The 26,630-nt window shown below is 48.3% G+C and overlaps 1 protein-coding gene across 1 annotated transcript in view; it reads left to right on the top strand.

The window, feature by feature from the left end:
* Positions 1 to 26,630, top strand: part of EPB41L4B (erythrocyte membrane protein band 4.1 like 4B) — a 134,973-nt gene that overhangs the window by 1,829 nt on the left and 106,514 nt on the right. Inside the window, exon 3 of the mRNA XM_049629368.1 lies at positions 3 to 260. Within this exon, the coding sequence (XP_049485325.1) occupies positions 3 to 260 (258 nt within the window). The remainder of the gene's footprint in view (positions 1 to 2; positions 261 to 26,630) is intronic.

Below are 26,630 nucleotides of genomic sequence, written 5' to 3'. Positions count from 1 at the left end.
ACGCGCGGGGCGCGGCGGGGCGCGGGGCCGCCGCGCTGGGGGACGAGCGCGACGGGGGACCCCGGGGGGGCCCGGCCGCCGCCGCCGCCGCCTCCTCGACGCTGCCCGCGGCTCCGGGGGGCAGCGTGTTCCCGGCCGGCGGCGGGCCCCTGCTCACCGGCGGTGCGGCGGTGCACATCTCCGCCGCCGGCGCTGCCAAGGCCACCCTGTACTGCCGTGTCTTCCTGCTCGACGGGACTGAAGTGAGCGTGGACCTGCCGGTGAGTGACGGGGCCGACCCGGGGTACTGACACCCCTTGGGGCAGCTCCCCTCCCCCGCTGCTCCCCTCTGGGAGATCCAAGGATCCCTTCCCCCTTCTCCTGCGATCACTTCCTACCCCTGCTTCCCTCTCGGGCCACCCCGTCCCGGTCTCTTCTGGAACCCCATCCGTGGCTTGTGCCCCCTCGTTGGGACACTGCGCTGCTGGATTGCGCCTTCTCCGGTTCCCACCTAGTCCTTTGGGCCTCACTCCCTCCCCAGCTCACCCAGTCCCCTCTTCCCGAGTCCCCGCCCCCTGGCGCGGGTGACCCGCGTTCCCCTTCCGCCCCCTGGGTTCCAGCGGGGGCCTTCTTGGTGCTGGGTTATTGCTTAGAAAAATCTCAAAGCAATGCGGGGCTGCCTCGAGGTGGCCTGCTTGCCCCCACAAAGTCGCCATCAGGCCTTGTGGAGACGGCAGGAAGGAGAAGCCTCGTCCCCAGCTGCCCAGCAGGTGCCCCAAGTTTGGGAGGCAGTGTAGGGACCATTTCTCTCCCTTTCTCGATGCCCGCCCCCGCCCCATCCCAAAGAGTCCCTACAGTCCTTAGTGTCGCGGAGAGGTGGGGGGGGGAGGCAGGTGGGCGACTTGGGAGCTAACTCTAAAATCGACTCTCTTGGACCTGGCCAACTTTGCACCTGCAGAGCCCTTTGCTGGGGCGCCGGGAGTTGGCCTTGGGGCCCCCACGCGGCCTGGCGCGCCGGACTTTGCGCCCTGGGCAACGTGCGTGGGGCAGCCAAGGCACCCCCGGGCGGCGGCGCCGGGTCCGGGGCCACCCGCCCACAGGTGGTTGCACCCCGCCCCCCTGCAGCAGATAGCTAGGTTGGCGCTGCTGTCCCCGCCAGGGCGTCCGGCTTTCTAGCCCGAAGGGGCCAGATGTGATCAAATCAAATCCGCACATTAATGGGGCGCCTACTGGGCACCTGGCGCTGCGGCAGACGGTGCCTTTGGGAATCTTTGGGTGTGACTGAGGACACAGCGCTGATTGAGCTTTTAGATGAATGTTACAGGTTATTCCGAGGGTTTCATGCGGAAAAAATAACATACCCAGACTTGCAAAGGAAACACTTAGGCCTTACCTGGTGGGGGAAATTCTTTAGATTTCGGGAGAGAACTAGGGACCTGTAAGGGTTTTAGATGGGAAAATCAGAACCTGCTTGGCCTTGGAGTTTAATGCTGCCTTAGGTTTAATTTTGAGAAGGTTTCAATTTATGGCAATTTTATTTTTGTGGTTCCTAGTGCTCTCCATAGAATATCATTTTGTCATGATAATACCCTTTTGGGGCCTTTTTATTCATGGAAAAGGAGCCAGCGTTCCTGTGCTTAGAGCTGTTGTCTTTAAAATAGCATGAAAATGTTACTCCTCCCCAGGATTGAGGCTTTCCAGCTTGTATTGAGCTGGGAGAGGAGGCCTGAAGAGCTTGGAGGAGTGGAGAGGTGGGCAGCTTCTGTGTGGAGAGGATGTGGCGTATTTTGCCATCTCGGATCAGGGAGAGGAAAGCTCTCCATGGGAACTTTGACCGTGCTCCTTGAGGATTTTCTTGTCGGTTCCCCAGGGATGGTTCATTTTATAAAATGTATTGCTTCTGTCAGGTTTGTGCGACAGGCGTTAAGTGGTGTTTCTCAGATGAAAAATGCAAACTGAGTCAGGTGCATGTGTGGTGGATGGACCCAGACAGGTACACCAATGATCTGGTTGGGATTGGACCAGCAATGCTGATTTATTAGGGCTGGGGGAGCCCTCGCTCCGCGTGGGGGAGGGGGATGCTTACATTGAAAGGTTTCTCCACTTTACAAAAGGTTGCTGGACGAAAGATTTCCCCAGGTTTTCTTATGATGGCAGATTTCTCCATGCTTTAGGATGTGATGTCCTGAACCCGAAATTTTATTTATATGGACACACCCCATCCAAAGACAAAATGCGGGCTTTTGTCATGTGAGCCCTCCCGGAGGAATGATGAAGAAAAATTACCAGTGAGCACGGCTCATTGATTTAAAGATTTATTAGATATCAGAACTGCATCACACAGTCTCCTGTGCTCGTCCTCTCAGATCAGAGTGTGAGTTCCTGTAATTAATTCTCTGAGTACGAGGTTAGCACCCGGTGGCCAGAACCCAGTGAGTTTGTGGATGAATTTGTAGCACGCATGCTCCTTCCTAAGACCCATTTCACTGGGCTCACTTTTTATGCTATCCTGTTTGGCATTTAGCCCTGCTTATCATTATTTTCCTCTTCTGCTTTTCTGGATTTTTACCGCTTCCTGGGCTCTGGTGTTGCATTGCTGCCTGTCACACAGATAGGATTCACCTTTGGCCGCCATACCCCTAAGCTGGATTTTCTGTCTCCTGTCACTTCCCCAGGCACTCAGTGCACTTGCCGGGCTAACTATGGCCCCTTTGTAATTAAAACCCTCTGGTGGTGTTAGCTTCAAGAATTCCTTTGCTCAGCATACTAACAGTGATTATGTATTGTCATAGCCATTTTATTGGCCCTAATCTGGACACTTTAGGTTCTGAAATTGACTTGAACACAACAGCACTTTCAGTGTGACCATGCCAGGGCACCTTTTCTTGAGCATGTCCAGTGTGCCAAGCATTGTGCTGTGGGCACAGGTGAAGGAGAGGTGGCCTGGAGGCTCTTGGGAAACACAGGTAAAAACATGCCTTTTTATTCTAAGTGATGCTAAGTGATGTGACAGGCTCACCCAGACAGGGTCCTGGGGGATGGGCAAGTTAAGAGGGCTTCCTGGAGATTTTGACTCTTGGGGTCATAGGATCTCAAATCCAGTGTCCCCTGTGCATGTTTTAGAATACCTATTGTGTCAGGTCTACTCCTTGGCTAACTCGTGGCCAGTGGTTATATTTAGGAAAGGAAGAAGCAACTGTAATTGTCTTCAGCCATCCTCAGATGGGGTCTGTAGCCTCCTTGTCCGGTGGTAGGCTGCATCCCCTAGCATGCCGGCCCGTTTTTAACCTTTGTTGTGGTTTCTCAGTCTTGGGTAAAATGTGAACAAAAGGATCTTAAAAAAAAAAAAAAATCCATCTGTAACTTGCTGGGACGCCTGGGTGGCTCAGTCGGTTAAGCCTTTGACTCTTGATCTCAGCTCAGGTCATAATCTCAACAGTTTGTGAGATCAAGCCCCACATCGGGCTCCTGCACTGACAGCACAGAGCCTGCTTGGGATTCTCTCTCTCTCTCTCTCTCTCTCTCTCTCTGCCCCTTCTTTTCCCATGCTTGTGCGTACTCTCTCTCTCAAAATAAATAAATAAGCTTAAAATAAAATGGGCTTGACAAACCCAGCTTCCAGGGGAGTCCCTGGCTCACCCTACAAGCCAGAGTGGTGCCGTGAGCCACCCCTCTTCAGAAAACCTGTCCTTGGAAGGTGCTGCCTCCCTCTCCTTAGACCAGCCCTGCCCTGCCCAGCCCTCAGGTGTGGTCTGGTCCGAGCAGGGCAGGACTCCCTCGGTCCTACCCTAGACACTTGCCTTCTATTAATGCAGCCGAAGATCCCATTAGTGTGCTTGGCAGCGGCACCCGCTGTTGACTCATATTAGCTCTCTGTTGACTAAATCCCTGGCATCGCTTTTGCTCGTGAGGCTGTTGCTCAGCCCCGTATCCCCCTCCCCTGCGTGCACAGTCTCCCGGCAGCTCTGTGTGGAAAGCTGTCAGGAGGTGTGCGTGACTGGCTGGTTAGCGCTCCCGCCGTGCCTCGGAGGGCACGGCTTCTTGGCCAGTGGTGGTGCCATTGGCACGTTTGCTTTCACCGAATCTGGGACTCAGCGTTGGCTCATTGTGGTTCAGTGCTAGTGGGGAGAACTTCAGACTTGGAAGATCCGTGCTGGAGCCTTTCAGGCTGGCTGTGTAGCCCTGGGCAGCTCGAATTCTGGGAGCATCGACTTCTTGGTCTTTCAAATGGAGACGTTGGGAGCATAACGCGACAAGGATGATATAAAGGCTTCAGTACACAGCAGGGTACTGAAGGGTTGCTCAGAGGTTGTAATCTTACACACTTCTCATACCGCCTCTTTGACCTGTGGAACCAGTTGGGAAGCAGGTCTAGTAACAGATGCTAAAAACAAACCAAAAAGAGCTGTGGCAGGAAGGCTAAACATCTTTTTTTTTTTTTAAATGTTTATTTTTGAGCGAGCGAGCGAGAGAGAGAGAGAGGTGAGGGAAGACAGAGAATCCCAAGCAGGCTCTGTGCTGTCAACGTGGGAGCCTGATGTGGGGCTTGATGTCATGAACTGTTAGATTGTGACCTGAGCTGAAACCAAGAGTCGGACACTTAACCCACTGAGCCACGCAGGTGCCCCTAAACATCTTTTTTACTGGAAATCAGAAGTTATATGTAGTATGAGAGATGCTTTTTGAAACTTTCAGTTTTTATTTTTTAATTTTTTTTTTTTTAATTTTTTTTTTTCAACGTTCTTTATTTATTTTTGGGACAGAGAGAGACAGAGCATGAACGGGGGAGGGGCAGAGAGAGGGGGAGACACAGAATCGGAAACAGGCTCCAGGCTCCGAGCCATCAGCCCAGAGCCCGACGCGGGGCTCGAACTCACGGACCGCGAGATCGTGACCTGGCTGAAGTCGGACGCTTAACCGACTGCGCCACCCAGGCGCCCCATATTTTTTAATTTTTTAAAAATGTTTATTTTTGAGAGAGGGAGAGAGAACGTGAGCAGGGGAGGGGCCGAGAGAGAGAGGAAACGGAGGATCAGAAGTGGGCTCTGTGCTGACATCAGAGAGTCTGATACGGAGCTCAGACTCACAACCTATGAGCTCATGACCTGAAGTTGGACGCTTAAGCTGCTGAGCCACCCAGGTGCCCCTGAAAGTTTCACTTTAGCTGAGAAGAGAATGCCTCCCTTGACACCCAATTGCAAGTTCTTAGAATTCTGGAAGTAGAATCTCTGATCCAGCTGAATGTATGTGATGGAACACAAAGAGCATATACCTTATTTTGGAGTTGAAAGGAACCCTAGACAGCACATATTCCGCCCTTTGTGTATATGGGAAACTGAGGCCTGTGGATAGAGTGACTTCCCGTTAGTCATTCAGGGAAGAGTTGGAACGGGTGAGTTTGAGGTGAGTGTAGGATCAGTGGTAAGAAGGAAGACTGACTCCCTAGTCCTGACACAGGACCACGGAAGGGGGATGAGATATGTTTCTGGCAGTTGGAAGTAGGACATATTTTCCTGAACAATGAGAAACTCCAGCAAAATGGTTCTCTGACTTCTGTGTACTCCAGAGTGCATCTGAGATTTTCTTTTCCTCCGGTTAAAATTCCCAGGGTCCACCCCCAGACTTTTTTTTTTTTTTATGTTTATTTTGTTTTTGAGAGAGAGAGAGAGTGCACGCTCGCTGCGTGCACACTGAGGGGCGGGAGTGGTGCAGAGAGCGAGGGAGACACAATTCCAAGCAGGTTCTGTGCTCCAACTCACGAACCATGAGATCGTGACCTGAGCCAAAGTCAAGAGTTGGATGCTTCACCGACTGAGCCGCCCAGGCGCCCCCAAGCCCAGAATTTCGGATTGAGAGGTTCAGGAAGTTGGACTTCTAACAAGTACCCTGGGTGATTCTGATGAACGTGGTCCCTTTGTATCCTTTGAAGAACTCTGGGTGTAGGACTGAGAGCTGAGGGTGGCCATGCTGTGCATTAAAAACTGCTGTAGGCAGGGAGAGGGCAATGACCATCTCTGAGCTGGGGGTTGACAGTATCGCTCCTGAGGTTTAGGGAGCCCACTCTTGCCACACGGAGTGGAGGCTGGGGCAGGTGAGGGCCTGGCCTGGAGAAGTGGGCAGAGTGCCACAGCTGTTGGCCAGGGGAGTCCGTTGAGGGTGTGGGGACAGGGAGGCGGAGGTCCAGCGGGGTCTAGCTTGGAGGCAGGGAGGTCTTCACCTCAGTTGTGGGAAGAAATGGGGGAGGCCATATGAGATACCCCAAGAGATAGGGGCAGGCAGCTCCTCATTTCCACCCTCTCTTGAGGTTCTGGCTTCCCTGGACACCTTGCCTTGCCCTGGACCTCTGGGGGGGCCTGTCTTTTCCTGCCCTGGAGGGAAAGTATTGGCTCAGGGTGGTCTTTCAGTGCTGACCGCACCACCACCCCATCCCAGCCCGGGATTGAGACCATGAGGAACCTTGGACCCCTACCTGGGTCATGAATTTGTGTATTTTTAAAAATACCTTTGTTTTGGGGCGCCTGGGTGGCTCAGTCAGTTAAGCGCCGACTTCAGCTCAGGTCATGATCTCACAGTCCGTGAGTTCTAGCCCCGTGTCGGGCTCTGTGCTGACAGCTCAGAGCCTAGAGCCTGCTTCAGATTCTGTCTCCCTCTCTCTGACCCTCCCCTGTTCATGCTGTGTCTCTCCCTGTCTCAAAAACAAATAAACGTTAAAAAAAAATTAAAAAAAAAATAAAATAAAAATACCTTTCTTTTAAAGGAGGGATAGTTGGTGGCAGCGGTGGTTGGGGGGGAGGCTGGTGCAGGGAGGAAGAGAGGTGAATGGTAAACATCCTTTTCTTCCCAAATGGGATACAGGCATGACCTCAATCAAACTGTGGTTTTGCACTTGCTGGATCGTCAGTGTTAATTGGGGGAAGGAGGTGTCTGTTAGCCTTTCCCATGCCAGTAACATGACCCTACACTGGTCCAGGACCGAACAAATATTAACTTGCTAAGCACTTTCACGTGCATAATCTCATTGAATTCCATCCCTAGTGCACTGCTGTGGATGAAGGCACAGGTCTGTTTAATTTTGAAATAGCGAAAGGTCAGTGTGTGTGTGTGTGTGTGGGGGGGTACTTTCCCTTAAATTTTTGCATTGGGACTTAGGAAAAAAAGCCACTCAGTAACCACAGAAATCCTCCACCCACAATTTGTCCTCAAAACACATGTTCATCCTTCTCTACTGCCTGAGTCCCTGTGCCCAGCCTTCTCCGCTCTGCCTGGAGGTTTCCCTCTGCAGGAACCTGGGCCTGTGGGCACTCCGGTTTCCTCCTCTGGCCCATGGCAACTGCCTGTGGGCAGGGTCAGCTGCCGATTCATCTTGCTGGGTTTTTTTTTTTCAGGTGGGTGTGTGCCTTTGTCCCCCACTTTCATTTCACATTAGAACATGCTTAAAGCAGAAAGATTAGAAAATGTAGAGAAGCCAGTGAAGTGGAAACATCTAAAATTTCATCTGAGATAACCACAGTTAAAATTGGGGTGTATGGGGGGGTGCCTGGGTGGCTCAGTTGGTTAAGCATCCAAATCTTGATTTCGGCTCAGGTCATGATCCCAGCTGGGGTGGTGGAATCGAGCCCCATATCTGGTTCTGTGCTGAGTGCAGTGCCTGCTTGGGATCCTCTGTCTCCCCCTGCCCCTCTCTCCGGCTTGTGCATACGCTCTCTCTAAAAAAAAAAAAAAAAAAAATTGTGGTGTGTGTTCATCTGTAGTTTTTTCTTTTTGTATTTAGATATAAAGATGTACTCAAAATGATAAACATGTATGGGTTGATGAATGTCTCTCCATCACTTCAGCATAGTTGAATAGGGATCACAGACCCTGAGTTTGTGTCTTTTTGGGGTGGAGGCCCTCACCCCCCCCCCTTGCATTCCCTGGGATCTGAGTGAAAGTGGGAGCCTCCACCACTGCTCCTGCCTGAGTGAGAAGCTAGTTCCCCATCCTCGGAGCCTCTCCTCACCATCATCTCTGCTTTCTGGAAGGTTAAAGGGCCTGCTGACGTGGCCATAGAATTCTGTCGAACCTGGGGGCTTGGGTTCTGAACACCTGCTTTGGGGTAATCACGGTTCTCTCCCCTGCCGGGGCTGTGCATGCTCTGCTACCAGCCAGAGCCGGTCTGGCAGAGATGGGTGGGAGCCTTGCAGCATCCCAGATGCGCCCTCTCTGCCCTAATTCCCCCCCTCTGCCCCCCCAGGGCCCCTTCTGCAGCCTCTTTGGCTTCTCTCTAGACCTGGATTTATCTCACTTGTCCCACTTGATTTGAATGTCTTGTTTATTTTTAATTTTTTTCCAAAACATGTTTTTGTTTACCTGTAGTGTATTTTCTTTAGTCAGCAAAGACTTACTGAGCACTTACACTGCATTAAGCATTGGGGAGGGATCCAGGAGGGATGAGGTAGTTCGAATCTCGAAGGGGAAACAGTGTCAGTATGTGACTTGTAGCTCCACGTGAGGCAGCGCAGGGGTGAGCAGCTGAACCGTGGGGTGGAGTTGGAGATGGTTTGATGCCCAAAGTGACATTACGTTGTCCCAAATGATGCACAGGAATTCAGCTGTAGATTTGGTCAGAAGGTGTCGGGGCAGAGGACCCAGCAGGTGCAAATTGCATGGAGGTTGGGAGCCAGAAAACCCCATTTCCTGGGCTCTGCACTCAAGTAGGAGAGGATTATGGGCTCTGGCTGTGTCCCTGAATCTTCAAAGAACAAGTGAGGAACCTTTATAGTGCAGATGTGTATCTTGAGCTAATAAGAGCTGAGGCTTAACCGAGCATTTTCTGTATGCCTGGTGCTGTGCTAAGTGCTTAAGGGATTGGCTTGTTGAATTTTTGTAAAAACTTTGATGGTGTTATTGCTGTTATCCCTGATGTGTAGAGGGGAGAAATCGGGGCTCAGAAGACAGGTTAAAAAACTTGCCCATGTCACGTAGCTAGTAAAGGTAGACTCCAGCTTTAAGCTCAGACTGTCTGGCCATAGGACATCTGTGGTCTGGAATGGCCCTCTCACAGCAGGACCGGGCATTGGTGGGGTGGATGGTGGGTGGATACTGAGCCTGTCCCAGGGATCCTGAGGTGGATGGGGACCTCTGAGCCTCAGAAGGGTGTCCTTTCTTTGCAGGCCAGTTGGGATTTCCAGGGATCAGATTTATGTCTTTGGTCATACTCATCGAATACAGTTTCACTCAGAGTGCATTCTGGTTTGATGGCCATAAGTTTTCAACACTGAGGTCAGAAGTAGGCTTACATTATTAAGAAGTGCTTAATCGAACAACATTAAACTTAGCACACAGAAAAGCATTTTGCATTTTCCCATTCCCAGCCTGCTGCATAGCAACTGGTTCCCTTCAGTCTTTGAGCTTTCCTATACATGTGCATAAACATGGTATCAGTTTTATTTTCTCCCATCCAAGCCTTCCTGACAAACCGCTCACTAATTGGGTGCCCTCTTTTGTGATTACTCGAGATTAAATATGCCCCTCGATCTCTGTATGTGTGTGTGCATGTGCGTGACGTGAGTAACACCTGTCTCTACCTGTCTTGGGACTGGCGGCTGATAGGCAGGGCACCTGGTATCTTCTCTGTTAGGCAACCCTGCCCCCTAGGCTTGCAGAATCGGTGTCACTTCCCTTAATAGCCACCATGTGGGAAGGTATCATTATCCCGTTTACACATGATCTCAGGGTGCATGTGGCCTTGGGCCACTCAGGTAGTAAGTGTGGTAGAGCCAGAATTGAATCTGGGTTTCCTGCCTCCTTTTCCAATGCTCTTCCCCCAGCCCATGCTGTGCACACTCAACCTCCCTGTTTGAAATGTGTGCTCCTTGGAACTCCTTTTCGATTTGACCCTTCAGAATTTCATGCCATAACCGCCCCCCTCCCCCGCCCCTCCGCCCCTTGGTCATTCCTGTACTTCTTTGCCTTTCAGCCTCTTTGGCACTTGGGTTCTATCATTCTCAGGCTCTTTTCCCTAAAGTCCTAGCTGGCTGAGTGCCCAGCACTTCCTTGTTGGAGTTCAGAACTAGAAGATGGTATCCCAAGGGTCCTGTGCTACTTCTGGGATCATCCGGAGCTTCCCGGTTTCCCAGCACTGAGCGTGGTCCCAAAAGTAGGATTGTCCGTGAGGCCAGCCCAGCTGGGAGGATGTGGACCGCCTGGTTCAGCAGGTGGCTGCGGAGCTGGCATCCCTCGGCCCCGTCCTGTCTCCCCCATGCCTGTTTCTTTTCTTGTGAATGTTGTCGTCCTTACTGTATCTGACCTCTGTTCGGGCAGGCTGAGGGTCACAATGCTTCTCCTTTAGCCTACCTGCTTGCTTGCTAGGCTGCAACCACTTTGAACTATAGATTTGTGTGTGTGTGTGTGTATGTGTGTGTGTGTGTGGTAGAATGTAAGTAACCGCTTTTAGGTACACAGTTCAGTGGTGTGAAGCACATTCACATTGTTGTGCAGCCGTCACCACCATCTGTCTCCGGATTGTTGTCGTCTTTCCAAACTGCAACTCTGTACCCATTAAACAAGAATTCTCCAGGCCCCTCCCCCCAGCCCCTGGCAACCACCCTTCTACTTTCTGTCTCTGTGGATTTGACTACTCCAGATAGCTTATGTAAGTGGAATGGTATATTTATCCGTTTGTGTCTGACTCCTTTCACGTAGCGTGATGGCTTTGAGGTCTGTCCGTGTAGCATGTGTCAGAATGTTACTCCTTTTTAAGACTGAGTAGTATTCCAGGGCGTGTATAAGCACATTTGGTTTATCCATTCATCCAGGTGATGGAGTTTTGTGCAGGTCCGGACCTTCCAAACTCCGTCCTGCCTGTTCATTAGTGGCTCTGCCATCAGAGACTTGGATGTCCCCAGCCTTACCCTCGTGGTTTTATTGACTCTTCTGCACAATGCTGGTATCCTCTCCGGTTATCTGATAGTTTCCCCCTTACGTTTTTGTCCGAATTTTTTGGTGTTGTCAGGCCCTCCGTCTTTAAGTTTTTTAGTGATGAAAATATAAATACAAAAGAGTGTACATGAGTAGTTTAAAGAAAAATAATACAGTGAACATCCATGTACCCACCACCCCCAGCTTAAAAACAAAGACATCACTAATGCTGTGAAAGCCCCCCACCTCCTCCCAGCCACACTCCCTGCCCTACCGCTCTCCTGAAATTCGTGTCTCATCCTTTCCTTTTCTATATTCTAGGTTTACTGCATGTGTATGTTTCTCTAAATGATATATTGTTAATTTTGTATGTCTGTGAACTTTCTATAAGTGGATTTTTTCAGTATATTGTGTTCATGAGATTCGTTTATATCGATGAGCTAACTGTAGTTGTTACTGCTTGGTAGTATTCCATTGCACGAATCTACTGAAATGTATCCTTTGCTGGTGGACATTTGGAATGTTTCCAGTTTGGGGCTGTTAGGAAAAAATGCTGCTTTGAACCTCCTGGAATTGGTCTCCTGGTGCATATATGCAAGCAAGCGTCTCTCCTGGGCACGCGGTGGCCAAGAGGGCCGTGGGCAGGGCCTTTCAAGATCCTGCAAAATAGTTTTCCCAGAGTCCCAGCCGTATACAAAAGCATCTGTGAATCCACTCTTCCACACTTGGCATCATGCAGCTTTTTTTGTTTTATTTTACCATAACCATATTTCCTCCTGGAATGCTTTGTTCTGTGATTTTTGCCTGGTTTTCAGTTGTCCTATTTTTCTTGCTGTGTTCAGGGTTTTCCCAGCTTGTCTTTCTGAGATTGTCTCCCAGGCCCCTTGTTCTTCTCAGGTAACGTCCATGGAACAAGCGAGAACACCTGTGTCCGAGTCTCCATGCAGGCCTTTCCTCACTACGTGGGGATTCGTGTTTTGACTTCAGTTTCGCTGTGCATGAACTGAAGTACTTGCTGCTGGTGGCTTTTGGTGAGCAATTGTAGGGTCTAAATGGATTTCACTTCAATTCTGCCTACTTTTTTTTTTCCTCAATTTTTATTATTGAAATTTCTAAGCACATTCAAAAGTAGAGAGAACCCCATGTACCCACCACATAATGAACGTAATGAACCCCAAGTACCCATTATCGAGTTTCATCTCCCATGTCTGACCACTCTTGTTCCGTCAGTATCCTCACTGCCGTCCCTTCCTGATTATTTTAAAGCCAATTCCAAACCTGTAATTTCAAAGTTGTATTTCAGTACACATTTCAAAAAACGTAAGGGCTGTTTTTATAAATATATCCACTATACTAGTAAAAAAAAAAAAAAAAACCCATAACAGTTTTTTGGTATCAGATATTTAGTCAGTGTAGGGGCACCTGGGTGGCTCAGTCGGCTAAGCGGCCGACTTCGGCTCAGGTCACAATCTCGCAGTCCGTGAGTTCGAGCCCCGCGTCGGGCTCTGTGCTGACAGCTCAGAGCCTGCAGCCTGTTTCAGATTCTGTGTCTGCCTCTCCCTCTGCCCCTCCCCCGCTCATGCTCTGTCTCAAAAATAAATAAACGTTAAAAAAAAATTAAAAAAAAAAAAGATATTTAGTCAGTGTTCAAATCTTCCTGTTTGGTTGTCAGAAAGGCCCTTCCATTGCATTTGGTTGATATTCTATGTAAAGGTCTTTTTAAAAAAATTTTTAAATATTTTTCCCTAGCTTACTGAGGTATAATTGACAAATAAAAATCATATACATTTGAGGTATGAAGCTTGGTGATTTGATATAGGTATACATTGCAAAACCAGTTATTGGGCACCAACTAATGAACATACCTATCCACTGCCTCACCAGTTACAGTTTTTGTGTGTATCCTAGTAAATTTCTAAGATCCACTGTCTTTTTTTTTTTTTCTGAGAGAGAGAGAGAGAGAAAGAGGAAGCATGAGTTGGGGAGGGGCAGAGAGAGTGGGAGAGAGAGAATCCCAAGAAGGTTCCTCACTGTCAATGCAGAGCCCGATGCTGGGCTTGAACCCACAAACTGTGAGATCATGACCAGAGCCAAAATCTGACAGTTAACCGACTGAGCCACCCAGGCACCCCGAGATCCACTGTCTTAGCAAATTTCAGTTTCAACATTTTAATTAACTGTAGTCCCATTGCTGTATATTAGACCCCCAGAACTTGTTCATCTTGTAACTGAAAGTTTGTACCCTTTGTCCAACATCTCCATTTTCCCCACCCAACAATTTAAAACACTTAATCTAGAGTTTTCCCCTCTCCCCACCTTTTTTTTTTTTTTTTAACACTAATTTGTTGATTTGTCCTATAATAGTTTCCCACTTTCTGGATTTTATCGATGGCATCCTCAACATTCAGTTACCCTGAGATGCACTTGGTATAGAGAGCTGGCATTGTTTAAAGCGTCTGACTCAGGGCATACAGAGAACAATTAAGACAGGTTTTTTGCCCTCAAGAAGGTTGTGTGGAGACAAGTTATTACACCTGGTGTGAAGAGTGCCATAGAGAACTTCAAGCTCAAAGAAAGGTCTAATGGTGGGACTGAGTGGGCAAAATGGGCAGCCAGAGAATTTCAGAGAGAAAGTTGGGCTCTGAAGACGAATGGGAGAATAGCCTTCCTGGTGGCCAGATCGGCATATGCAAAGGCACGGAGGCTTGAAGTACTACATCCAAGATTCCTGCTCCTTGCTCAGGCCCTGCCAATGCGTCCAAGCATCCTCTGTTTTTCACTGGATATTGCTTCTTTGAAAAGGTCCAAAGTTTTTATCTCTGGAGTTTTCAGTAGATTTGATGAAAGAGTGCCTGTCTTTTCTTTTTCTTCTGTATCTAATTCCTGTTTCTTCATCGGCTCCTTGACTGAAGTTTTGAATGCCTCCTTGACCTTGGACTCGTTCTTTCTCTAGTGCACTCCTGTTTGGGTTCCTTTACATTTTCTGGGAGGTCCCCGGTGAGCCCTTTCCATCTGTTCCGGCTGCAGGTGCCAGCAGACATTTTAGGGAGCAGAATCAATGAACTCTTCAGAGAGAAGGGAGATGGGGCAGATGGCAGGGCAGTGGGACCCACTGGGTTGTGCCCCGAAAGGAGCCCTTGGAGATCACATGGTCCAGAGCCTCATTCTGGGATGGCAGGTCTTTCCTGTCTGCCTTGGAACACTCGCTGCTGCTCACCTGTGGCAAATGAGCAGTAATTAGCGTGTAAGAAGAGCAGTTTCCTGCACGCAGTCCTCCTGGCTGCCCGCTGTCTGTAGTCAGCTGACGGTCAGCAAGCTCTTTGCCTCTCAGACTCCCCTACCTCTCCTGAAAGCCGGCTGTGATTCTCCCCCTGGCCCAGAAGAAGCATTGCCTGCCCTGTCGCCTGGCCTAGAAAGGGACACGGGCTTCATCCAGGGAAGACCGGGTAAACTGTAAAGGCTTATGAAGGTTAGTTATTAACCCGCAGTGCACTCTGACAGCCCGTCACACGGCATCTCGCTTACCGGACTCCTTTTATTGCTCCTGTTTGCCGGGGCCAGAGACTCGAGGTCCGAGCTGTGTACTCGGTCGGTTGCCGCCTGTATCGAGTGGCACGAGTGCTGCATGGATGGCCGTGAGAGTGGCCGGTCAGAGTCCAGGGAAGGGCTCAGACTCGCCCGGAACTGGCCCCGGTCCATGCATACGAGCTGGCAGCGGCACGACCCATGGGATTCTCGAGGGTGAACGCTGAAACCGGGAGGTCCGTCCGGATGGTGGGATATTTTAATGGGAGAGCGGGGAGTCCAAGGTCGGAAGTATTTATTCAGGATGTGTCAGTATTCTATAGAGGGTTTATTTTGCTTTGAAGTCCAAAAGTATTTAGCTTTGTTCTGAAAGCCGTGGTGGATAGTTCCTCTGAGACCCCTGAAGAAAAAAAATGCAAAAATTACGTGCCGTCTTCTAAAAGAAACAGAATCGTGTGTACTTGAATTACTGGAACGTGCCATTCGTCTTATTAACTCACTTCGGGGAAGGAGCTCTTCACATAGATGAGTTGTCCGGGAGCTACAGTTTGTTTCCTGACAAGGCCTGTTTTATTGCAGCTATTTCACTGGTTAACAACAGCTACAAAAAAATAGACCTCATCCACTAGGCTTGAGGCCCGGCGTGGGAACTCTGAAGTGGTTAAAAAGGTGGGGCCTGCTCACAAAGAGCTTAGTTGGGGTCGGGTATGGAATTATTCTTGCATTGCATTGCACATCTCCTGTCCCTCTTAAAAAGGAGAGCGAATGACTTGAACCTTGCTGTGGTCACCTAGGGTCAGCGCACGAACAGTCACGGTTTAAGGAGGCCCCGTGGTGTCAGGCTTGTACATCATCTGGGCCCCGGGGGTCCGCTCGGTACCGTGTTCCAGCCTTCCTCACATCGCTGCTGTCTTTACTCCCTGGCCTCGCCCGGGCACACTCCAGGCTGCTACCTCCAGGGACCCGGTGATCACGATGTTTGAAGACTCCCAAGGTGATACCATTGTGCAGCCAAGTTTGAGAACTAGCATTCCACAGCGTCACACCCCTTCCATTTGTGTAGTGTTCTAGGTTTGGATCGAGCTTTGACCTTCCGTGGTGAAATATTTAGTCCTCATAGCACCTTTTTTTTTTTTTTTTTTTTTTACATTTTTTATTTATTTTTGGGACAGAGAGAGACAGAGCATGAACGGGGGAGGGGCAGAGAGAGAGGGAGACACAGAATCGGAAACAGGCTCCAGGCTCCGAGCCATCAGCCCAGAGCCTGACGCGGGGCTCGAACTCACGGACCACGAGATCGTGACCTGGCTGAAGTCGGACGCTTAACCGACTGCGCCACCCAGGCGCCCCTCATAGCACCTTTTTAAGAGAGTTCTGGGCATTCCGGTTTTACAGAAAGCTCAGCAGGGAGATTTTTGCCCATCCCACAGCTAGTAGATGTCAGAACCAGACCTAAAATCCTTTCCAGGCTCTCCGTATTCCACACGGGTCTTCCCCAGGGCTCCCACCCTGTGGCGTCTCTGGCAGCCTCCACCTGCAGCCCCCACACTTTCCGTCTCACCTGCGTACTTTTGCTGTGTTCTTCCCCTTCTTACTGGCTGGTTCTTACCTCAGAAGGGTCTAACCATCTTTCAGGGCACATCTCAGATGCTACCACATGCATGAGGCTTGTCCCCAACACCCATCCTGCTCCTACAGAGCATTTCCTCTTCCCGTCAAGACCCTGTGGGGCACTTCTGCCTTGCATGGGAACCGGTACATTTCCTGTCATAGGAGTTGTCTACGTAGTAATTTGAGTAATAGAAAACATTATTGACTTTTTTTTTCTTTTTTGCAAATGATTTTCTTTTGGTAAAACACACATAAAAAATTTATCATTAGGGGCTTCTGATGGCTCATTTGGTTAAGCATCTGACTTTGGCTCAGGTCATGATCTCATGGCTTGTGGGCTCGAGCCCCGCATCAGGTGAGCCCTGCTTCTTTCTCTTTCTTTCTCTCTGCCCTTCATGGGATTCTCTCTCTCTCTCTGTCTCTGCCTCTCTGTCTCTTAAAAAAAAGTTATCATTAGTGACATTTGGTGCACTCACAGTGCTACATCACCATCATCACTACTTAGCTCCAGACCAATGTCACAATCTCAGAAGGAAACGATATACCCATTAAACAGCCATTCTCCATTCTCCCCTCCTCCCAGCCCCTGGCGACCACGAATCTATTTTCTGTCTCTGTGGATTTGCCAACTGTGGATATTTCGTATAAACAGAATCGTACCAAATTCCGCTTTGTGTCTGGTTTCTTTCACTTAGCATAGTGTTTCCAGAGCATATTGACCATTAACTTTAACGTAAGCACTTTACATGGCTTGACTCATTGACTCCTCACAACCGTATTAGTTAGATATCCTCTGTTAGCATCCTCATTATACATTTGAGGAGATTAAGGCACAGAGAAGTCAAGCAACATGCTAGAGCCCACACAGCACATAAGTGCTCTTGGCCTCTTCATTGTCCTACTGGTGTCTGCTCTGACTGCTGTTGACCTTGACCTTTAGAGATTAGAAGTATAAACTTAACATGTGAAGTGGAAATTGAAGGGCAACTTGAAGAGAGAATTAATCTACAACATCAGAACAACATATGCTACAGCTCCAGGAGCAGAAATGTTGAGAGGTACCCCTCAGGAAACTGCAGAGCAGAAGAACCAGGATGGATTCTACAGTTCAAGTTCCTGATTTAATCAGAGTGGGTCAGTTTTGTTATAGATTTCTCTCAAATGTCTTAGGATTGATTAGTATATTTTTGAGAGAGAGAGAGAGAGAGAGCACGAGCAGGGGAGAGGCAGAGAGAGACACACACAGAATCTGAAGCAGGCTCCAGGCTCTGAGCTGTCAGCACAGAGCCCGACGCGGGGCTCGAACCCACACACTATGAGATCACGGCCTGACCTAAAGTCGGGTGCTCAACCAGCTGAGCCACCCAGGCGCCCCAAACATGTTCTTAATCTTTACGCTGTATTGCCTCTTATATGTGAAGAAAGGTGTGGAGAGATATGGTCCTTGTCATGGGAGGGAGAAATTTTATCTTTGCAGCCACGAGAGCAGCTGCACTTTGGTATAGAAGGATCCGCAGTGGCCCCGAGAAGGCACATTAAGTTCCCTGAGAAAGGAACTTAAGGCTCACGATAGGGCTGAGGTTGCCCACAGATTCTGAGCCCTGCTGAGAATGTTGGATCTTCATGTATGTTCTCATTCCCATTTGTCTGAGGGGGTAGCTAAACCCAGAAAGGAGGGGCGCCTGGGTGGCTCAGTCGGTTGAGCGGCCGACTTCGGCTCAGGTCATGATCTTGCGGTCCGTGAGTTCGAGCCCCGCGTCGGGCTCTGGGCTGATGGCTCAGAGCCTGGAGCCTGCTTCCCATTCTGTATCTCCCTCTCTCTCTGCCCCTCCCCCGTTCATGCTCTGTCTCTCTCTGTCTCAAAAATAAATAAAACGTTAAAAAAAAAAAAAAAAAAAAAGAATGCTAAACCCAGAAAGGAATGTTTGTTCTTTTGACTCTTTGGAGCTCTGTGCCGCCTCCTTATGCTTCCCAGATAACCATAATACCAGGCAGAAAGACCAGGCACCATCGTAGCTGGACAGGGGAAGTTGTGTAGAGGTGGATTTTCTTTGGTGGGGGGGGGCTTCAGGGGAGGGGACTTTTGGATCGATTTTGACATTGAGTGGCGGAGGGTTGGCAGTCCAGGTAGAGAGCAGCGTGAAAGGCTGCCTCACCGAGGAGGGCAGGAGGAGGATGTGTCTGAAGAACAGAAGCAGGGGGGATAGGAAGGGAGACTGACCCCAGTGGACTTGTGGAGTTTGGCTCTGTGGGGGTGATGAAAAGTGGACGGTGAGGCTAAGAGGCTGTTACCTGCACTGTGCGTCTAACTTCGGGTGATGCTAGGCATGGGCAGGAGAGGCATGTGCAGTGGAGTTTGAGGACCTGGAATCCAGTGGATTTGGTGGCTGGGTTGAGGAGTAGGATTGACGGAGAAGCTGAGATAGGGCCCCCGTGTTCTGTGCGTGGCAGGTTGGTGAGGTTGAGAATCCTGGGGGCAGAGCAGCAATAGAGAGGGTCCTAGTACTGTGTTGGTTTGGTCTTTGTTTTTTTGTATAGTTTGCAAATGTAAGATTTTTTGTGTTTTCTTTCTTTAAAAGTACCTCCAAATGGTGTAAGTTTTGAGAGAGAGAGAGCAAGTGAGAGCGGTGGAGGGGCAGAGAGAGAGGGGGACAGAGGATCCGAAGCGGGCTCTGTGCTGACAGCAGCGAGCCCGATGTGGGGCTCGAACTCACGAACATGAGACCATGACCTGAGCTGAAGTCAGATGCTCAACCAACTGAGCCACCCAGGCGCCCCCAAATGGTATAAGTTTTCAGGTGCCGCAAAACCTGGATTCACTGCTGATTGTGTTTTTAATTTTTGTTTTAACGTTTATTTATTATTGAGAAACAGAGCATAAGTGTGGGAGGGGCAGAGAGAGAGAGAGACACAGAATCCAAAGCAGGCTCCAGGCTCTGAGCTGTCAGCCCAGAGCCTAACACGGGGCTCGAACTCACAAACCGTGAGATCATGACCTGAGCCAAAGTCGGACACTCAACCAACTGAGCCACCCAGGCATCCCCACTACTGATTGTGTTTTAGATGAGGCCAGTGTGAGGGGCCAGATCAGACGCCTTGGGAAGAGTCTGGAAAGGGTTTGAACGCAATTCATGTCTGACAGGGCCAGCTGGGAGGCCGGGACAGAGAACAGGAGCTGATGTCTGTGTATCTATAGATACTTGTCCTCTGCCAGGCGCTGGGCCGATTGTATTACGTGAATTTCTCAGCTCACACAGAGTCTCTGAGCATAGGTGCCTGCTCTCCTGCCAGTGTTTTTACAAATGGGAAAAGGAAAGCACCATAAATTCTTGGCCTTGGCCATTCTGCTCTTTCGCCTTCCAAATCTGGGCAGGATTGACATTTTCAAGGAAGAACAAATAATGAAGAGACAGGCATTTGTTGAGTGCCTGCTGTATACACAGAGCCAAGGCAGGGGGCTGGGTGGATAGAAGACTGAGTCAAAGATGCATCTTTTCCCTTAAGCAGCTGCCAGTTTAGTGAGAAGATGTGTCTTTTGTGTTCACAGAAAACTCCACAGTTTTTCCATACTTTACTCCTGTTTTCTTGCTTAAGGAGGAAGAACCAGGGCAGGAGACAGGAAAAAAAATAGTGATAAACACCTTGCTTCATGGAGTATATTGCAAGTCAGCTCTTGTCGGTCAGAGCTCTGAGAGAGTTACTGCTAAAATATGCAGCCACTGGTATCTAGAACATAAGACCCAAGGAAGAAAGCAGGACTTGAGTAATCCATTGAAATTCATGGCTCCGAATCCCAGCATTGGTTATTTTTAGTCTCAGTTGTTTATCTTCTAGCTATCCACATAAGATGGTGTGAGAAGGTGATGAGGATGTGTCTATATGGTTTGGCCCAAACTGAATTTTAAAACTGCTCTTTTCGTATTCCCATGCATTACATGGGGTGAAGCAAACCTTCCACAGAAAAATACCCCCTGCATATGATTCCATGTATATGCAGTTCTAGAACTGGCAAAACTAGTCTGTGGAGAAAACAAATAGGAATAGCTGGGGCTTCCGGGGGCGGGGGGGGGGGGGGTGTGCTGGAAGGGGCCACTGGGATCGACTGGGAAGGGGCACCTGGGAACTTTATTGGGAGACGGGAATATGTTGATGGTACTAGGGGGTGTGTTACACACGTTTCCACCTGTCAGAATGAAACAGGCTCAGATTTGTGCATTTCAGTGTCAGTAAATTTTTTACCATGATTCCCGCAAAAGATGTGTAAAAAATTAACGGAGGGCGCGTAAAAAATTAATGGAGGGCGGGGGGAGGAACGAATAAAAAGGATACAGAATGTTGATAATTTTATTTTTTTTTTATTTTTTTATTTTATTTTATTTTATTTTTAATTTTTTTTTAAACGTTTATTTATTTTTGAGACAGAGAGAGACAGAGCATGAATGGGGGAGGGTCACAGAGAGAGGGAGACACAGAATCGGAAACAGGCTCCAGGCTCCGAGCCATCAGCCCAGAGCCTGACGCGGGGCTCGAACTCACGGACTGCGAGATCGTGACCTGGCTGAAGTCGGACGCTTAACCGACTGCGCCACCCAGGCGCCCCCAGAATGTTGATAATTTTAAAGCTAAGGTGTTTACTACACTGTTCTGTTTTGCGTCTGTTTGAAATGGTCTAATAAAAAATTTATTTTATTAAAAACTGTTTTTTAACATTTATTCATTTTTGAAAGACAGAGAGTGCGAATGGGGAAGGGGCAGAGAGAGGGAGACACAGAATTTGAAGCAGGCTCCAGGCTCCAAGCTGTCAGCATGGAGCCAGATGCGGGGCTTGAACTCACAGACCTCAAGGTCATGACCTGAGCCGAAGTCGGCCGTCCAACCAACTGAGCCATCCAGGCGCCCCTATTATTTTATTTTTTTTAGAAAAATGTTGATTTTTATTTTTGAGAGACAGAGTGCAAATGGGGGGGAGGGGCAAAGAGCGAGGGAGACACAGAATCTGAAACAGGCTCCATGCTCTGACCCCCCCCCCCCCCCCTTTTTTTAAAGGGTTTTTTTTTAAGTGTTTTTTTGTTTGTTTGTTTTTAAGAAAGAGTAGATTAAAATTGTTGATTCCTCCTTTCAGGAATCCAGTGAATTCTCTTTCCAGAGAAGTCTGGTCTCCTAGGGAAAATGCAGGATCTCTGGGCACTGGCATTGGTCCCAGCCGGCACTGGCTGTGGCCTCTCCCAGTTTGCTTACTTTCTGCCTTGCTGGTGGCCATGAATCTTGAACTCTGGCTTTCTCCCACTGGCACCTGCCACCACCCCTATTTTTTTGTCCCTGTCTTTTTGCCGTCCCTTTGATCCAGGAACAACCTCCCCTCCTATGGGACTTTGACCATCCCACTCCACCCATGCCTGGTTCCTTCTTATCTCAGACTCTCTGACTCCTTGAGGGTTCCATGATTCCAAGTCATTCTCTGCTGTAAATCCACTTCAGTCTCCTTTCTCTTCCCCTTAGGGTCGTAAAGTGCCACCTGTGTGTCTTTGTTCAGAGATACAAGGTCTGTGAATTGGAGGGTTACCATCTCCACACTCCTCTGCAGCTGTAAACCAGTACATGCTGTGTGATTCAACTACTATGAACTTCAGAACAGGCAAAACAAACCTGTGCCACCTGTGGAATGGAAGGAAGGGGTAGAACTCGGAAAGAGGCACATGGGGCCTTCTCGGAGTCTGGTAATATTCAATTTGTTGACCTGGATGGTGGTTGCACAGGTACATTCACTTCTGATAATTCCTTGAGTTGTACACGTTTGACCTGTGCACTTTTGTCTATGTATGTCACCCTTCAATTAAAAAGTAGACCAGAGGCACCTGGGTGGCTCAGTCGGTTGGATGTCTGAGTCTTGATTTTGGCTCAGGTCATGATCCCAGGGTCGTGGGATCAAGCCCTGGATTGGGCTTCACGATGGGCATGGAGCCTGCTTGGGATTCTCTCTTCCTCTCACATGGGTTCTGTCTCTGTCTCTCTCCCTCAAAAAAAAGAAGTAAACTAGGTGTCTATGTAAGGCTTTTAAAAATCACATTTCACATTTAAAAATTCAAATCTGTAGGCTTTTATAAAAATAAATATGGGAAGATCTGAATTTGCACAGAGTGGCAGTTGGCTAGGTCTGTGTGTGACTGCCCCATCCACACCCTGTTCCTCATGGCCCACCTCACTCGTGTGGATGTCCACGTCTGTGCTCTGTTCCCGTTCCTCATTCTGTGCGCCTCCAGCAGGAATCCTTCAGAGTGCCTTGTGTGTGGGTGGTACCTGCATAAGTAACCCCATGCAGATTTCCCTCCTGCTTTAACGTTCTGTTGGTCTCTCAGAAGGTCCGAGGGTTGTGGTGGGTCGGGGTGTCAATGCCTGGCTTAATGGCAGTCTCATGGGAATACCTTCCGACATAGATTTGAAGTCCTGAGGTACTAGGATCTTATGTGTTAAGACATTCCAGGTGAATTAGTTCTGCTTGAACTGGGCAAAATTGGGGTTAGCTTATGACCAATCCATAGCAGTTAAAGAAGTTACTATATTTGTACCTAGGTGTTAAGTTCTGTAAATAATTTCCTATTTGTAGACTCTATTTTAAATTAACATTCCACAGTGATATTAGTTAATGCTTGTACCTGGCTGGGTATTCTGTTGTTGCTTTTAAAAATACATAAAGGATTGGAAAAATTTTTTTCTTAGTTAATGGATATGAAAGGCTAACTTTTTGGGTGGTGAATTTACAGTCGAGATTCTTATGAGAGTTCATACTAACCACAAACCACATACCTCAGGGAAATAATCTTGTTAATGCCGTCCTTACAAATCCAAAGCTACAGGCTGTAAGCATCACACCCTCCTTTCCTCCATCTGAATATGTCATTCTCTGCCTTCTTCTTGCAGGAGATTTTTTTTTTTAAGACTACTGAGTCACCAAAAAAAAAAAAAAAAAAAAAGACAGAGAGATGGAGAAGAAAAATCGAAGGCCAACTATAAAAAGGCAACTTTATTTGTATACTCCTCCATCACATGAATGGATGCTGGTGCCTCAGTTACAGTTTTATGTCTCTAACTGCCAAGCTTACCATAGACAAGGTTGAAAGTCTTATGTGCTTTTCCACTCATTAACTTTTTTGAAAATTGTACATTTACACAGGGCCAAGTAAAGAGCCCTAAAGTCCTAGGCCTTAGCAGTTGGCGGGATCACTTAAATTTTCAAAATGTAGGCAAATTTGCCAGTTGGGCTCATTGTCCTTACTTACAGAATACCAGCTATGGGTGTGGGGCCCAAGGAAGTTGGGCTCCGAGACCGTGCCGTGGCTCTGAGTCCCAGGGCTTAGAGGCTGAGGTCCTGGGCAGAGCCCTGGCTCTGCCCGAGGCCGGCTGTGTGTTTTCATCTTCTCCTCACGTCACTCAGGGCTGTGGCATCTCCGTTTGACAGACAGGAAACAGACTCCAAAAGGCTAAGGGGCTTAGTTGGGGTCATGCCAGTAGTTGAGTGGTGGAGCCCAGATTCAAACCTGATTCTGACTGGAAACCGTGTGCCTCCCTCTATTAGATTGCTCAGGCTGCCATAACAAAGTACCACAGACTGAGTGGCTTAAACAGATGCATTTATTTTCTCCGGTTCTGGAAGTTTGAGATCTGGGCTTATAGACGGCCGTCCTCTTGCTGCCTTTCTTCTCCCCGTCTTCGTGTGGTCTTTTCCCTGTGTGCGCGGGCATCCCTGATGTCTCTGTGTGCGACCTCATCTCTCTCTCTCTCTCTCTCTCTCTCTCTCTCTCTCTTTTTAAAGTTTTATTCATTTATTTATTTTGATAGAGACAGACACAGCATGAGTGGGGAAGGGGCAGAGAGAGAGAGGGAGACTGAGAATCCCAAGCAGGCTCTGTGCTGTCAGCACAGAGCCCAATGCGGGGCCTGAACGCACAAACCGTGAGATCATAACCTGAGCCGAAACCAAGAGCCGGAGGATGCTCTATTGACTGAGCCCCCAGGGGCCCTCATCTCGCTCTTTATAAGGATACTGGTCAGATACCAGTCAGATAAGAGCAGGGCCCACCCTAATAAACTCATTTGAACTTAATTACCTGTTTGATGACTCTCTCTTCCAATACGACCACATTCTGCAGGATTGGAGGTTTATGACATTTGAGAGGACACAGTTCAGCCCGTGACACACTCCACATATCATCAGCTAACCCTGGGGCAAGCCCTGTTAATCTTTATTTCATTTCATTCATTTTTTTTTTGATGTTTATATATTTTTGAGAGAGAGAGAGAGAGAGAGAACGAGTAGGCGAGGGACAGAGAGAGAGGGAGACAGAGGATCCAAAGCAGGCTCCATGCTGACAGGGGAGAGCCCAGTGTGGGGCTCAAACTCATGAACCTCGAGATCATGACCTGAGCTGGAGTCAGAAGCTTAACCAGCCGAGCCACCCAGGAGCCCCATTTCATTTCATTCTTAAACATCCTTACCAGGTAAGAAATTCCCTGACACCATACTCAGCCTGAGCTGGGACTCAGACCCCACCGTGCTGACCCCAGAGCCTGTGCCTTCAGCCACTGCATCACGGGGTGTGTTGTGACATCCGGAAGTTTGCGTTCAGAGCCGTGAAGGGCTCCACAGAGAAGAGGGGAATGATCGCCAGGGGACTAGGGAGTTCAGGGCGGCTTCATGTGTCGATTTATTTTGTAAATTGAGTTGCGGTCATAAATCACAGGATGGATGGGGGCAGTTGCCCACCCAAAGGTAGTTCTCTTCATGTTTCTTGGCTGGTTTCCCTGGGAATTTGTTGCATATTTATTTATGTGGAGTTATTTGCTTTCAGAATTGCATGGCGGGGGAATCTGCAATCTGGCTGCAAAAAGTAATTTGGCAATTTATTTTCAGGGCTGCCCTTCTTCCAGCAGCTTGTTTCAAACTCAACCTCTGGCACAAAGACATCCATCATTTTAATTGTATGTTACTGTTTAGTCAGGCACAAATTTGTTTCATTTTCTTTTTCCTTTCTCCTGTGGGTCTTTTCCTTTCTTTTTTTTTTTTTTTTTCCTGAACCACCATTTAAAAAAGCCAAAAATATTTCCCCAAACCAAGCACTTTTTATAGTCGAGGAGTTTTTAACACTGAGATTTCTGGTTTTTCGGTATTGCGTATTTGGTTCTTAACCTTTCAGAAATGCTAGGCTTGCCTGTTGTTCCTTTCCTGTTCAGATAGACATCCATAATGCAGTCATGTCAGGGTTGTCCCAAGACAATTGTATCGGTCCCAGGGTCAGAAGGTTCACATTCTATTCCTGGCTTTGCATTGGCTGCCTGGCAACATGACCTGCCTCTTGCCTCATTTTTCCCACCTGTAAAATGAGGGACTTCAGCACTGATTTCTAGAACATTCCTACGTTCTTGCTTGGTAACTTGGATGTTGAGTAGGGCTCCTTACCAAGACCTGCTCACTATGGCTATCTACAGATGCCCACCAGGGAGAGTAGTCTGTTCTATATCAAATACTTTTACTCTGCTTGGTCACAGATGATGGCATTTTTTTAGTTCAAGGTTAGAAATCAATCCTGTATCCCTCAGAAACGTTCTAAGGGATAAAATTATTGATTCCACAAAGTTACATAAGGTAGAATGTTAACTTTGGTGTCCAAAGCATAAATGATTTAGCTTTTGTTGTCACACATACTTACTTTCTATGAAACGATGTTATTTGTGTCTGTGAAGCTAGACCCAGCTTATAGTAGTGCATCCCCCCTTTTTAAAAAAATTTTTTAATGTTTATTTATTTTTGAGAGACAGAGCATGAGCAGGGGAGGGGCAGAGAGAGAGGGAGACATAGAACCGGTAGGAGGCTCGAAGCTCTGAGCTGTCAGCACAGAGCCCGACACGGGGCTCGAATTCACAAACCAAAAGATCATGACCTGAGCCAAAGTCAGAAGCTTAACCCACTGAGCCACCCAGGCTCCCCAGAGCACCCCCTTTAAAAGCTGCACTGAGGACTGGGGGCAGGGATTAAATGGGACTTAAGGTCCATAGATAGGTGCGGAGTTGGATCCTGACAGAAACCTATATACTATATTTTGTTTTACTGTCATGGGAGAAAATTAGTTGCTATCATCTTGGAGCAGTTTTTCTCTTTTGCATCCCACACTGTCTTCACCCTGAGCATGTAGACTTGGATTCTCGAAGGCAGGGCTCAGGCCAGGCTGTGTTGACACCCTCCATCCCCTCACTGCTTTGCAGTTTGTGAGCTTCAAGTCTTTATGGGAATTTTTGAGTACATGAAGTAGAACAGTATGATGAAAACTCGTGTACACAACACCCATTTATTATTCTTTTTCTGGAGTATTTTAGAGCAACTCCCAGACAACTGAACATATAGCCTGTTCTACTTAAGTGAGTATATCTCTTATGTAAAATACACACATGTGCATGTGTATGTGTGTATCCATGATACCATTATCATACTCCACAAACTGAATGGTGATTCCTTAATGGCGATTCCTGCATTTAGTAAATAATGTCTCTTAAGTCTCTTCTAATCCATAACAGTCCTCTCCCTTCTTTTTGGTGCAATTTATTGAGTTCTTGATATGTAGTTG

Source organism: Panthera uncia, chromosome D4 (assembly GCF_023721935.1).
Source record: "Panthera uncia isolate 11264 chromosome D4, Puncia_PCG_1.0, whole genome shotgun sequence".
Classification (NCBI taxonomy): Eukaryota; Metazoa; Chordata; class Mammalia; order Carnivora; family Felidae; genus Panthera; species Panthera uncia.
This window is presented reverse-complemented; position numbering and strand designations above follow the sequence as displayed.